The sequence below is a fragment of the Poecile atricapillus genome, chromosome 10 (genome assembly GCF_030490865.1).
Source record: "Poecile atricapillus isolate bPoeAtr1 chromosome 10, bPoeAtr1.hap1, whole genome shotgun sequence".
NCBI lineage: Eukaryota > Metazoa > Chordata > Aves > Passeriformes > Paridae > Poecile > Poecile atricapillus.
In genome coordinates this window covers 13,196,410-13,210,845 of record NC_081258.1, presented here as the reverse complement: position 1 = coordinate 13,210,845, position 14,436 = coordinate 13,196,410, and the positions used below count along the sequence as shown (strand labels likewise).

Here is a 14,436-nt window from a genome sequence, read left to right as displayed (position 1 = left end):
CATCCTTCTGTTGCCCTTCCCACTGCTTTGAAACCAAGTTATTATAGCCAGTCTAACACCAAAGGAGCAAAGCCTGTCTTAAGGTCCCATGGGAGATCACCATCCCACTAAGCACAGATGGCAGAGGGAGAATGGGAAGGCAAAAATCAATAGGTAAAATGTAGATCAAAATGGGAGAAAGGCTCAACTCTGCTCCATGGAGCTGTTTACCTTGCAAGGAATACTTGGAGCAACAGGAAAAAAAAATAAATGGAAGAAATGTTTAGAAATTGAAGTATTTATATCCAGCTTCACTAAGTGAATGTTTTAGGGGTTTAACTCTCCCAGATACTCCCTAAAGTATGACTATTTGTAAATGAACGTGTGGATGAAAGATCAGAGTGGCTGTGTTACTTATCAAAGTTTATCCTACAGGACCAAGCTGCTTGGCTTTTTTTTTTATTGTTAATGAGTAAGATTTATTCTTTCAACTTAATTGAACCACCTAAAATTTGCACACATAAAAAAAATTAAACTGGGACACCTAGAGGGAAAAAACAATTTAAGGCAAAGTCATCTGTCAGCACAGGCAGGCACTGCATCAAGGTGTGAACATCGGAATGAGCATTGGGAGCCTGATAAAGATGTAATATAGTCTGTGATAGCTTGACAGTGCTGCCAAAAATGCTGCTGCTGTGAAGACCCAGGATTTATGTTCTAGCTCAGCAGAGTGCCCTCCCCCATACAGCCCAAAGACACCCTCTGCTCAGCTCTTGGATTAGTTGTTCCACTGTGGGAAGGAGGGGATGGGCTTTCCATAAGGGAAAGGTGTGAGATCTGGGGATGGAAGGGAAACCACAGCCCCTCACAGCTTCCCTCTGGACCAGAGAACAAACCCATAATGGTGCCAGGCTCCCAGGGAGCTGGGGGCAATGGCAGCTCCCACCAGCTCCACAGGAAGGGAGCACAAGTGAGGATGCTGTGTCATCTCCAAGGCAGAGGCTGCAAGCCCTTGCACCCCGCAGCTCTGCGGGCTCCCGGCAGCTCCAGCACATCCTCACTCAGCAGCAAAGTCACTTGCACTTAGTCAAGGCAGCAGCTTGGAGGTCGGTGAGAGAGGAGGTGATGAAATATGGATGGAGATGTGCCCTGTCCTGCCAGGCCCTCAGCAGCAATCGCTTCCTGTGCCTGCAGCCAGCCGAGCACCATCCCACGGGCGAGGGGCTCGCACAGCCTGACCAGGGATGCTCTTTCCGCTCCATCACCCCCTGTTCTGCAACCATCAGGGCACTGCACGGATTTCAGACGGTAAATGAGGAATTATCCTCTTCAAGTACCACAGCAACCATCTCCCCCAGCAGCCATGCTTTGGTGCTATTAAGCAAAATTCCCAAAGAACAGGCTAAGTCACACAGGGAGCCCACAGGGTGCCCACAATATGGGCATTAACCCATTTTATAAGATTTATACAGGCAGTGCATGCAGTTTGCTGTCTGCGCCATACTTAACCCACTTACCAGTGGTTTAGATGAATAATATAAACACTATTTTCTCCAGAGCAAAGAACTTTTGTCAAGATTTCCAATAGGTTTTCCCTAAATACATGTTTTCGTTATACTCTCAGATGGCTACTACAGGTATTTGACTGCCAGAAGTAAGCAATTCAAAACCCTGGTGGTGGTAATAATAAACTTGAAAAAAATGATGGCTTCAAATTTAAACATTTAGTTCTGCCTTCTCAAAGCTTCTGGATGAGAGCAAGCCACACTTAGGCTGCTTAATGAAGGTTTTCTCATGAATTTTATTAAATTCACAATAACACTCCCCTGAGAAGCCCAAGAATTATTACAGGTTTGTGGAGTTTATAATCCCTTCATCAGGTTAATATTATGTTGATTTAAAATAGAATGTAGCTGAGCTGAAATTTTGTTTTCCATCCTAATCTAGGTGCAGAATCAAAGACAAACATAATCATGTCTCATGCATGAGGAAAGCCTACAGATGAGGAGGCATCCAGAGACCCATATGGACCTAAAAATATTGTTGATCCTCATACGATGTTCCTGCATTCCTGTTCTGGCTTTCTGTTCCTTTCCCTACAAGTTTTGACACTCCCTTTGGAGTTCAGACAAGGTTTTATATCAGGTATGGTCTTTAGTTCTCAAACCTGAGGCCCCAGTAGGAATTTCCTCTCCTGCAGCCTTTCTCTGTTGCTCTTTCTGGTGAAAATGTGAGAGAATAATGACCTGAAGCTTTGTCACTTTGGACTATGTCTTTAGACATCCTCAGGCTAATGAGCATTCCCCATGCAAGGAGAAAGGTTTTATTTAGGTGTTTCAGTATGGAATATGGCACTGGTGTAGAAATACTGTCCCATCTGCAGTGGTTCCCCACAAAATAAGGCTGCTGCAGAGCTCCAGGTCTCTGGGCATTTTCCCACTTCAAAGCAGATCCTTTTTCTTTTTCCCTTCCTCCCCAAGAGAAGAACAGCTGACACCATGTCCCAGCTCTGCTTTTGCTCTTACCATCTCTTTAGTCTTTACCTAGCTGTCCTAAATTAAAGTTGCACGAGAAAGGTAAGAGTTGCATCTGATGTTCTGACCTGATGACGTCCAGCACTAGAAGTTACTTTTCTGTTCAGCTTCATTTCAAGCACCCACTTCCAAAGCCCTGAAGATCAGAGGAGAACAGATGGACTCTCCTGTGTGATTATGTACCTTGCAGTGAGCAGTTCCTGAAGGAAGAGAGCCTGGCCTGCCCTGGCCTCCTCTCCAGCTGTGCCTGCAGGTACAGCTCAAGGGAGCTATATCAAACCACGGATTTCACAAAGGGAGCATTAAGGAGGAAGAAAAAAACCCTCCCAGTTCACTCACAGTGAGAAGGTAAACAAGGACAAAGGAAGGGGAACGAACCAACCTTGAAAAAAAACCCAACAAACAAAATGAAAACAGAAGAAAAGAGGTCAAAACAGAAGAGGAGTGAGAAAGGATTCCTGGGATTCTTGTGGCTGCAAGAGCCTTGCAATTAAGGGCTGCACTGGAAATCATGTCATTGACAGAATGATTGGAAAACTGGCAGCTCTGGATCTACACTTGGAAATGCACCATTGGCACAAACCAAATTCTCTGTATCTTCTATCCAGGCACCTCACTCAATTGAGCCATGGGACTCAATTTGTGGCAGATTTGGCCACATAAGCGAGATTGCAAGAGGAGACATAAGAATGAGAGATGGATTTGAAACCATCATTGAATAAAAAATCAGATAAAGGTCAAAATTAGTTTTCACCAAAAAACAGGGCAGATAAAACAGAAAGTTTCATCTGACCTGAAATGAATAGGAGCTGTATTCTTCAGGAGTGTTTAAAATAAGGCCAAAAATCAATGCATTTTGTCCCCATTGGCAAGAAAGGAGGCAGGGAGGCCAGTGCTGCCTGGAGCTCACTGTCCTGCCGTGGGGATGCTCATTCATAAGCAAGGCTGATCCTTATTTTAGATGCCAAGCAGGAGGTGAGCCATGAACCAGAAGGAGCATCTTCACCTGCAGCTGCTGTGACTGACCAGGCCACTCCTGCTCTGGAGTTCACACCTCTGCTGTCAGCACAGGCTTTTGGCAGTGACAGGAAGGCAGGAAGAGATGAGCAAGGACAGTAGATCAGCCAGCTCTGAAGTACTCCCAGACAGAACAACTCCTGCCTAGGCATTTCCTGTGCCTAGAGCCATCCACCTCAGCTCTGCATAGCATGTGCACTCATTCACTCTCAGCAAATGCAATCTCACGCTGGCTTAGCCACAGAGAATATACACACACATAATATATCCTCCTTTTCATAAGCATTGTGACATTGAGGATTTGTTCTTGACTGGAAATGCCACCATCTCCTCTTGTGGATTGCAGCAGCACTGTGACAGTTTGTCCATGTGGGTGCAGAAAGTATTAGATACCCTGTGTCCATCCACAGCTTGTGGTGTGAGTGGGAATACCTGCTGCAGATTGCACATGCCTCCAGCCCTGAGCCTCGGGCTTGCAGCTGGAGCAGACCCAGAGAAGGCACCCGAGGGCAGGCACAGGATGGGTACAGACCCCTGGCTCAATCTCAAACCCTTATGATGATTTGACCAATGTTGTAAGAGCTGACCATTCATTCATTCATTCATTCATTCATTCATTCATTCATTCATAACTAGTAAACATTATTCAGCTCTTTAAAATCCTTTACCTAAAAGGCCAGAGGCAAAATAAAAGATAAACACTGAACCTAGCCCGAAGTTAAGCCTCCAAGTGGCAGTAGCCAGGCCGATGGCAGAAGACATCCTACCCCTTTGTTGTGTTCTGTTCCTCTTCAGCTCTCAGTTTTGTCCCACAACAACATGGTTGTGTCTCTTTGGTGGAAAGGGCACAGGGAAGTTTGTTCTGACACACCAGACACCCTCATGGAGGAGTCAGAACAAGAACAGTGGGGATGGATGAATTAAAAGAAGGCCAGAAGAGGAAGCGACTAAGGTACTATTAGTGTCAGTACTATTTTATCTAATTCATAACCAAGCCCAAGCTTTCCCCTCCTCCCCAGCCCCCAAGAAGCTGCCTACATAGCACACCAGCTCATGAAAACGTGTTAGCTAAACATAAAATCTTACAGGTCTTTTACTTCATCCTCCCCCATGGAGAAGCCGTACTGCTGCACGGCTGGGACTCACTGCTTCCCCAGCACATCCACCAGCAAAAACGTGAAGGAGTTAAATGGAAAACAGGTTATCATCCCTGAGCATTCAGTGGGATGCTTGTTACTTTCATGCTAATGTGTGAAAATTAAGCTAAATACGTGTTCCCCGTGTATAAAACCTTTGTATGAAGGGGGGGTCTGGCAGTGCTCTTGAAGAGCCCATCACAGCAAAGCCACAGCTTCAATAGCTTTGCTATTGTGCCTGAAGAAAAAGGAGAAAATCAACTTCTAAGGAAGGAGGGAGAAAAAACCCCTAAGCCCTTAAATCTTACATTTCCAGAATCCATTTCTACTTTCAGCAGGTGAGAGAGGGCTCCCAGTACCATTGTAAAAGGAAAAAATGATCAGGAGCTGCACACCCAGCTCTATTGTACTTCCCACTGAAATAATACAGTGCTCTACTGTTTTCCATTCTGAAAGTTCATGGCTCTTTCCCTAAGCTCAAATCTTAAAGTGGAAGAAGGAAAAATCACTTAAAGATAGTAAAATTGAATGGAGAAGATACCATTTTGGTGGCAAAACACTTCTAACTCAAGAAACCTCTTACAAAAATTTAATATTGCTTCCTAATTGCAGCTGCCCACCTGCTGGCCCTTCCACCAGGCAGGATCATCCATCAAGTCCTCTGCTCTCTGAGCTGCTTTTGACAACCCACTAGAGACAATGGTTCCTCAGGGAACCAAAATGCTTTTCAGCTCAGGGTGCTCAGAGATGGAATGAGTTTTGGACTCTCCAGCCCACGCCAATGCCTACAGGTTCAGCAAATTATTTGCAAAATGTAATGGCTTGCCTTGAAGAGCTACTACTGCCTATCCTATCTCCAAGGAGAGCATGAATTATCCTTTACTACAGCAAATGCCTCAGTAGTTTATTTTTGCATTCACTACTAATTTTTTTATTTTTCTTTTTTTTTATTTTTCTTTTTTTTAAAAAAAAGCTAGCAGATAGCAAGACAGAGGATCTATGTGTTTAATTACTGGATGCTGAAGAAAGACTGTAATTACACCATTTGCACTCCGTCTGATTCCACCCCATTCTCCCAATTCATTTAAGTGCAATCAGCCTCATTAGCTCCCTAATCAGAAAGTCTATAAATATAGCAATCGAGGCACTGAGCACATCCCTACCAGCCCCTCCAAAACCAGGGTTAAGGACCTAGAGTGCATCCCCATCCCAGCTGGTGGAGGGGATGCAGGACCTGGGGAAAAGGCTGCAGAACCTGGCGTGCACACCCATGCTCAGCCCATCCACAGGGTGCAGGAAACAGGGAACCGCAGTGCCCAGCCAGCCCAGAGAGTTCAGGTCCTGGCAAGGAGAAGAATACGAGCTACATCTCCATCCCCATCCGGTAAAAAACAAAGTGCAGGGCTCAGGAGAGGAGGTGCAGGATCCGGACTGCACCCCATGCCCAGTCCAGAAGATGGAGAGCCGAGGTGCACCTTTGTCCCAGCTGTCCCAGAGAGTGCGGGGCAAGGGGACAGGGGACCCAGGCCACCCCGACAATCTATGGAGGTGCAGCAGCGGGACAAGCGGGGGCTGACCCGGGCTCCAGACCCCTGCCCCAGGCAGTCCAGGGGCACAGGATCTGGAAAGGGGTTCTTAAATCTGGGCACCCCTACACCGAACCAGCCCGGCAGATGCAGGACCTGGGCTGCATCCCATCCCCAGCCGGACGCAGGACCCGAGGAACAGCCCTGATGCCGAGCGGCAGTGGGGTGCAGGATCCGGGGTGCAGGACCCGGGGTGCGGGACCCGGGGTGCAGGACCCGGGGTGCGGGATCCGGGGTGCGGGATCCGGGGTGCGGGACACGGGGTGCGGGACACGGGGTGCGGGATCCGGGGTGCGGGATCCGGGGTGCGGGATCCGGGGTGCGGGACACGGGGTGCAGGACCCGGGGTGCTGGATCCGGGGTGCGGGACACGGGCTGCGGGGCGCTCAGGATCCAGGTGAGCTGAGAAGCCGGGCTGCAGCCTCCTGCCCAGATGCTCCAGGAGATGCCGGACCCAGGAAAGAGCGGCGGTCTCCGGGGGCTGGAGCGGGTGCGGGACACGGGCAAGAGCATGCGGGACACCCACGCCCACCCAGCCGGGGACTGCAAGACCCGGCTCCAGCCCGCTCCCGGCCGCTCCGGGCAGCGCGGTTCGGGAGGAGCATCCCCGCTGCCGGGGCGGCGCGGGAGGCAGGAGCCGGGATGCGGGATGCAGGGAGCACTCACATCGAGGATGACGGAGGTGCCCTTCCTCTGGGCGGCGGCGCCCGGGGCGAGCAGTTCCCTGTCGGCGAGGCCCTTGTCGCCCATCCTGCCCGCCGCCCAGCGCAGCAGCCCGTCCAGCCCGCGCAGCGCCGGCGCCGGCTTCCGCAGCAGCTTCTGCACCCCGGCCCGGCAGTAGCGCGCTGCCTGCTCGCACATCGCTCAGCCCGGCCTCATCCCGCCGCCGGGACTCCCCCTCCTTCTCCTCCTCCTTCTCCTCCTCCTCCCACAGCCGCTCGGGGCCAGCGGGCGGGCCCGCGGGATGCTGCCCCAAGAGCAAGGGGGGAGTTTTGGGGCGGGGGTAGGTCAGCCCCCCCGGGCTCCAACGCGAACCACCCTCTTAGAGAATTTATGTCTAAAAAGACTATATCCGTGTTATCTCCCCTCAACAGCCTCTCTACACTCAAAGACAGATTTTAGCAGCTCGTTGTGAGGGCAGAAGAGAATAAATTAGTTGCTAGTAAATAAAACTTGCCCCTGAATCCCTATTCCTCCTCCAAAAAGTCCCTATTCAATGGATAGTCAGCGATTCCAGGTGGGGTATTGCAACATCTGTGGCTAGTGCACTAACCACAGTGCTCAGCTGGAAAATATTCCTGACCTGTAATTCTGTATTGTGAGGACATTTATTTGAGATGCTCCTGTGCTCAGTTTCATAGGTCAAGATTTAGACTTGCAGTAGAGGCAATAAGTCTTCTGGACAAAATGGCACTAAATAATTTAATTTCCCACTCCACAGCTGAGGAGGTGCTCCCAGTTTGAGCTCAAACCTGGAAAAGCAGGAGAGCTCAGACCTGGAAACATGGAGGTTTCCCTGGAGTTCTGGAGTAGCCACAGGCTCCAAATGCCCTTTCCCACATGCAGCAGCCAGACCCTCTCAGAGGCAGCTCTAGAGGACTTCATGACCCTCCAGGGCCACATCCCCTGATCTGAACACCTCTGTCACCCCTTGCAAGCACTGCACACTTCCCACACTGAGTCCCGTGCCTGGCCAACCACTGCTTTAAGTGAAACAAACAGCAGTAATTTATTTATTTCAACAGAGCTTACACATTGCAGTTCACCAGAACCCAGACCCTCACAAAAGCCTACCCGGAGGAATTATCTAGCTCCTTCTTCTAATCACCCATCTTTATTCAGGTAAAATGGAGTGAATTTTCTGTGTTTGAGGTGAAAGGTGGGGAGTTGGCATTTTCCTCTCAGCTGCTGCTCAAAGAAAAGTGAGTGGGAGCCCAGTTCTTTCTGCTGGAAAATAGCTGGAAGCTCTTAAAAGCCTTTTAAACAAACAAGGCACAGAGAAGCCTAGCAGTAGGTCAGGACACCCAAGGGCTGAGCCCCTCTTTCACCAAACTCTTGCCTTTCAGGGTTTCCTTCTCCAGCAGTACAAAACTCATGGGCAAAAACAGAGGAACTTCAGGGGTTTGTGATGGTTTGTGGGAGCTGTGTGGAGCACTTCAATGGCTCTGTGCTCTTTCACAGGGATGCTCAGGGCAGGCTGGTTTACAACCCAACCATCACTCCCCATTCCCAATCACATCTCACAAAGCCAAGCCAAACCACATCTTGTCCCCCTTGCCATGAGCTGGTGCCAATCTCCTGTGCCCCTCACAGTCAGAGCTATTCTGCTCTTTTGTACTTGTACAATGCTCAGATTATTCACATACTTCTTTCTCCTTTAGACATTCCCTCCACTAAATGGCTGGTTCAGACTGCATTGATCACGCCCAGGTTAGGATTACTATACATGCTTCCTAATTAAAACTATTGACTGAATAAATTTAGAAATAAAGTTCTTTGACTTTTCCTTTCTATTTGCCATGAAGATTCATTACTTGGATTTGAAATCTGGGCTTATTGCTGTACTTTTATCAAAAACAACTCTTGCTAATGTCAAAACCAGCTCTGTGGCATTTAAATACTCATTTTTCCTACTAAACAGACCTGGATATAAAAAAAATCTAGAGACCATTTGTACTGGGCTGTGTTACTCAGGGCTATTTCCTAATTTTTCTGAGGCTGAAGTGTCTCTTTAAGCAAAAAGTGGGAAGACTGTTACTATTTATCTGAGCCAGGTGAGGAAACCCAGGAACTCTCAAGGCATATGCTGGTGTCAGCCCATGTCACACCACAGCCAAGGGTGGGGGCAGAGGCACAGACCTCACGTTGAGCTCTGTGTGTGAGATTCATTCTCTGCTTCCTGCCAAGGGAGATGGGACACTGCCTGTCCTGTGCAAATAAACACAACTGCAGCCAGGGCGTCAGGGCTCTGCCAGCCTCTGCCACCACCCTGCACTGCTGGTCATGCACTGACCCTGGCCAGCAGCCACCCACCAGGCCAGAAGGGGAAACCAAAAGCCAAACTAGTGATGGACAAGTGGAGACAGCAGTGTTTCCTTGCCTCTTCAGCTACAGCTCCATTAAAGGTGGAGCTGCATTTCATGAAAGGTGGAGAGAGCAGGACCACCAGCAGCCACTGAAAGCTTTGTCCATAATGCCAATGCTGAGTGGCATAGGAATAAACAGGAGAGAAGAGAGAGAATGCAACTAAAAAGCACAGTTAAATGCAGGCAAAGTGCATTCCTGGGAAAGCAGCAAGCCTTAATTTCGGGTTCTGGTGGGCTCAGCATGGTCAGGCCACAAAGTGCCCAGGGGCAGCAGAGCCCAGCGTGCAGCACGGCCATTGACCCGCTGGCGTTTTGCTCCCCACGCTGTGCTGCAGGCAGAGAGCTCCAGCCCTGCCCAGCAGAGGAAGGAGAGCTGCAGGGAAAGGCAGCAGCTGCTGCTCCACCTTCTCCACCCTGACATTTAACACTGAGCCTCCCCAGTGCTGCGCTGGCTGGGCACACGCGTTGCTCCAGACCTCTACGGTATCGTAAGTGATGGATCAGCTGGACAGCAAGGTTGTTGAAGGCTGTTAGAGACCAGACCTATTCTCTCTCACTCCCAGCTCCAAGTTCAGGAACTCTGAGATCTCAAAAAATAGAGTATTGCCAGGCCAGTTTCAAGTCTGATTTTGATCAGACAATGTTTTTTACTGGTGCATTTGGAGCTCAGCACAAAGCACAGGATTATTTCTACCACTGTCAGTGTTTGCTCTACCAGCTTTCATATGGGGCTTATTCAGGTGCTACATCCAGTATTTTCCAGAAAGTCTTGGAGCAGGAGCACAAACCATGTGCTGTAATTTCAGATGAGAGGCCATCTGAAAAATGCAAGGGCTTCGCTGAAGGAAAGGTCCAAGAGGAGCAAAAGTCCTGTCCACACCCCGGCGTGGCAGAGGCAGTGGCTTTCATCTCCCCTTGGAGTTCTGCCTTCTCCACCCATCCATCTGCACACAGCAGGCAGCTTTATTTAATTAAAAACTTCCAGCAGGCAGGACCTGCAGCCTTGCTTGGTGCAAAATGTCACATATGACTTACTCATATTTTCTAATATTTGAGGGATTGAGGTTAATTCAACAGTTCAATGGCAGGAAGAGGAAATGGCAACCCTGTCACAGAGATGGGAATTTGTAAAATCAACCTTGCTTGCTCAACTTGGAAGCAGAAATGACACTTCAGTCCCTCTCTTAACTTCTGTTTATTATAATGCAGCACGTAATCACCAGGTGACTCTATCAAAAATTGTATATTCCAGCTTGAAAATGCCGTACTGCCAACAGCACCATGGTAACTCACCAGCCTGAACTGAAGGGGATCCAGGGAGACACAGGGAGACTGTGTCCATGTGCTGTGTGCTAACTCCTAAAAACACAGCAAACCCCCTCCCCTCTGCGAGCTGAAGGGAGCAGAGCTCATGGTTTGGTGGCACAACTTGCCCACCACTAATGAAGTGTCGAGCCCACCTCAGTCCCTGGGATCACAGGTTTCTGACCCAGACCCTGCAATCAGGGATAGGAAAAGCTTCAAATGCACCATTTTATGTCAGGTTGATCTCAAAGAGCTGAATTCTTGTTTAAGACAAGATGTAGACCTGCACTATGAACACCTCCAGAGTGTCTTCCAGCCACAGCTACCCTAAGGAGACAGAAACCTCTCTTTTCAAGTACTCTTGTATCCAAACATCCCTCCTGCTCCAGGACCAGCACTGCAGCCAAGGGGGGAACAGGCAGGTCCAGCACAAGGTGAGAGAGACTGAGCTTTCTTGGGGAATTACTCAGCCCACCCAATGCACCCAATAGCTGAAAACAGAGACCAGGAACAGCTTGAGAGTTCTGGCTATTGGTGGTCATTATCCTAAAGGCACAGGTATCCAGGAAACCTGGTAAAGGGGAACTATAGGGACCAACCTCACCAGGAAACCTTATAGGGACTAACCTCACCATTAAATAAAACTTATACAGCATTAGGATATCATAGCTCTGAGAGGCCCTGACTTCCCCAGAGCTCTGAGATGGTTCTCCAGAGAAACATGAGGATTTGTCACCATTTGAAATGAATTTTTAAAGGTAAAATATAAACCAAAGCTCTCATTCATAAGAGACTCACCTTCCAAGACATACACAGACTCATCCTGGAGAGGGTCTGGGAGCTGTGTGGCTTCTCCAAACCTCTCAGGAGCAGCACAGCTCCTGCCTGGGCTGAATATTGCCTTTTAGTTATTCTGAGGTGCAGGATTGCAGGCAAACAGTGGGTCAAATCCCTCTGCTGATGGCTGCTAAGTAAGTTCAGAGGGTGGTGGTTGGTTTTGTTTTGGTGTTGGCTATTAAGGGACATTACCTAGCTCTGTTGATTTGGTAATTGAGGAAATGAACATTTAACACCCAAACTAACACATCCTTGATTAAAGTTAAAGGCCACTGGCTCAATAGACCTTGTGATTGTGGATTTGTAGGGAAGAGCTACAGTAACGTTTTTCTTGCATGTTTATTATTCATAATAATGTTCAGGTAAAGCAGACCAAAATATTTTTCCCTTCAATATGCAGCTGAGGTCAGAACTATTAAGGACCCTGGAACAACCTAATCCACTTCTGATGACCTTTTGAAATTACCTTTGTTTCTTGTGCCCAGTACACGTCATTTCAAACCATATATAACAGTGTGAAAAACATGGAAATGGAGAATTGCAGACTTTCATATCTCTAACCCTGTGTGTGACCATGACTGCCAATTAAAAAAAATTTAAGTTATTGCACCTAAATAAAATGTTGCCTCTTCATAACTGACCTCCCCAGTTACAACATAAAACTGATAATTTGCACTGTCTTAATAGTCAAAATGTGTCTGAGAATGTGTTGAGATCAGAGCTATCAAGCTTCATAACAAGAGTGGGGAGGGAGGGACTGGCGCTTTTCCCATTGCGTAATAGGTCCCTTTGTAATTAATTTCTAAACTAATTTCATCCTTTGCTTGGCAGATATCATCTCTGACTGCATTTGTGGGAGGAAAGAAGATCTTCCCAGTTTATTTCTGACAATAAATACAGTTAATTAGTGCTCAGTAAGTAAGATCTGACAGCTTTCAAAGAGAGCGGGACTCCCTCTGGGGTTCCCAGCACAGGCACAGGGACAGGCACAGGGGGCAGCCAGGGAATGGGCAGAACACTGGCCAAGAGCTGCCTCAGGGGATGGACAATTTAGAGAGGTAAAATACAAACATTTCTTATTCTTAACATGTTTAGCCTGTGGCTAAAGCTGTGAAAAGCTGGAGGCTGTTCAGAAGAGCGCAGAGTTGCTGAAGGATTTCTCTTCCTTTGGCATTGCTCTCTGTCCTCAAAGTGATGCCGAAACCACAGGACAGGAGCGATTTTGGCACAAAACCCAAAAGCCAGGCTTGCTCCACACAACCCAGCACCCTCTGGAGCCGAGAGCAGGACCCCTGACCTGCCTGTGGGAAGGCCTGGAATTGAAATAGCTCTTGGGAATGCTGCAGCAGCTGCTGGGTGGCTGTGGTGGCCTCGGGGACACCCAGGACCAGAAGTTTCACATGGCTCTGGGGCTTGCTGGTGGCCAGACTCCTGGGGAGAGATCTGTCAGGTGCTCTCCAAAGGACACTCACTGCAGCTCTGGCAGGGCACTGCTGCTCCTTCAGGGCAGACCATCAGTCCAGCAGCACACCCACTGCTGCTCCTTACTGCTCAAACAACAGGAACTTCCATTTTTCCTCCAGCATTTTATTTGTCCTTATTTGCTGTCCTCAAAGTGATAGACCTGGGGAAATTATTTATATCTTACACTGCTCCCGTAATTATTCACCAAGAGTTTGGGAGAGTCTCTGCTGGACACACACACACACAAAATCACTTCATGAGCATGTTATTGGGTTTTCTGGCTGTGGACCTATTTTAAAATGCTGCTGTGTTTGCCACTTTGGGATCAAACTCATGTAATTTAATGGGTTTCACTGAGACATCAACAGGCCCTCAAGGCAGATATTGATTTCCCACAACAAAGGGCTGCTCTTGAAATAATTTAATGGGATCACCAAGAAGTGACTTTGAGCTGCAGGTGCTATGGATGTGAGCTTGCTGGGATGTCATGGAAAATGATGCCCAAAAGCAAGGCAGCCCCTGATCCAGCATTCCCAGGGGAGCAGTTGAAGCAAGTGTCTTTTCTCCTTTCTTCCCTTCTGTCCATAAAGCCAGAGCTGGAAAAGGGGCACCTTCATCCAGTGGCTGTCACCCTGGTGCAGCACCGGAGGCTGCACATCCACAGCATGGCATGCAAGGACATCTAGTGCCTGATGCTGAGGCTGCAGGGAGGCTCTGGGCTGCAGCAGAGCGTGGTTTTCTGCTGGTTTATTCCCTCACAGCAATAAAAAGTCCCCATGGGGCCAGTACCAGCAGTGCTCTGGAGAATGGCATCCCGGCAGGAGGGTCACTGTGGGGCTCTGACCTGAGTCTCAGCTCTCTGCAACATCTGGGGCTTTGTCTCTGAGCTGGAGGTGCCCAGCAGCCCATGGCCCATGCCTGGGACAGCTCCTCTGACCCTGGGCAGCTCTGGTGCTTTCCCAGCCGTGTCTCAGCAGGCTCCCATGGCAGTGCAGGGAACGCAGCACGGCTGAGGAGATGGGACAGCTGTGTGTCCAGTGCCCACCTTCCTGTTCTCTGCCAGTTCTGTGAGCTTCTCCAAGTCTGGCACAGATCCAGTGCCCTACCTGACTGCTGCCCTCGGGGATGGAGCTGACCACACAGTTGGCAGTGTGAGAAACAAATCTTGTTTTCAAAGGGCATACTCCTGTCCAAAGCTATCCAGAGACAAGCTGGGGAATTAAAGCTGCTTGGGCAACACAGACAGGGCCTGTCAAGCCCTTGTACAAGCAGAAATACCAAATATCTGAGGATAATCTGAGCTGCTGGCAGCTGAGGAAGGTGGACAGTCAAGATGTCAAAACAATCTCAGGGAGGCCAAAGCTCAGAGCATTGCAGAGTGACACATGGGTGTGTGTTGGTGTGTTGGTACCTGCAGTGCTGATGTCCCTGCAGGACACGGGATGGCAGCAGGGAGAGCAGGCACCCAGCCCAGCCCAGCCACCTGCTGTGG

General features: G+C 48.9%; 1 protein-coding gene across 1 annotated transcript in view; it reads right to left on the bottom strand.

Moving 5' to 3' along the window:
• The window catches only part of NECAB2 (N-terminal EF-hand calcium binding protein 2), a 71,481-nt gene extending 64,329 nt beyond the window's left edge, over nt 1-7,152 (bottom strand). The window contains exon 1 of the mRNA XM_058846266.1: nt 6,919-7,152. Within this exon, the coding sequence (XP_058702249.1) occupies nt 6,919-7,113 (195 nt within the window). The 5' untranslated portion in view covers nt 7,114-7,152. The remainder of the gene's footprint in view (nt 1-6,918) is intronic.
• Nucleotides 7,153-14,436: the final 7,284 nt, after the last annotated feature.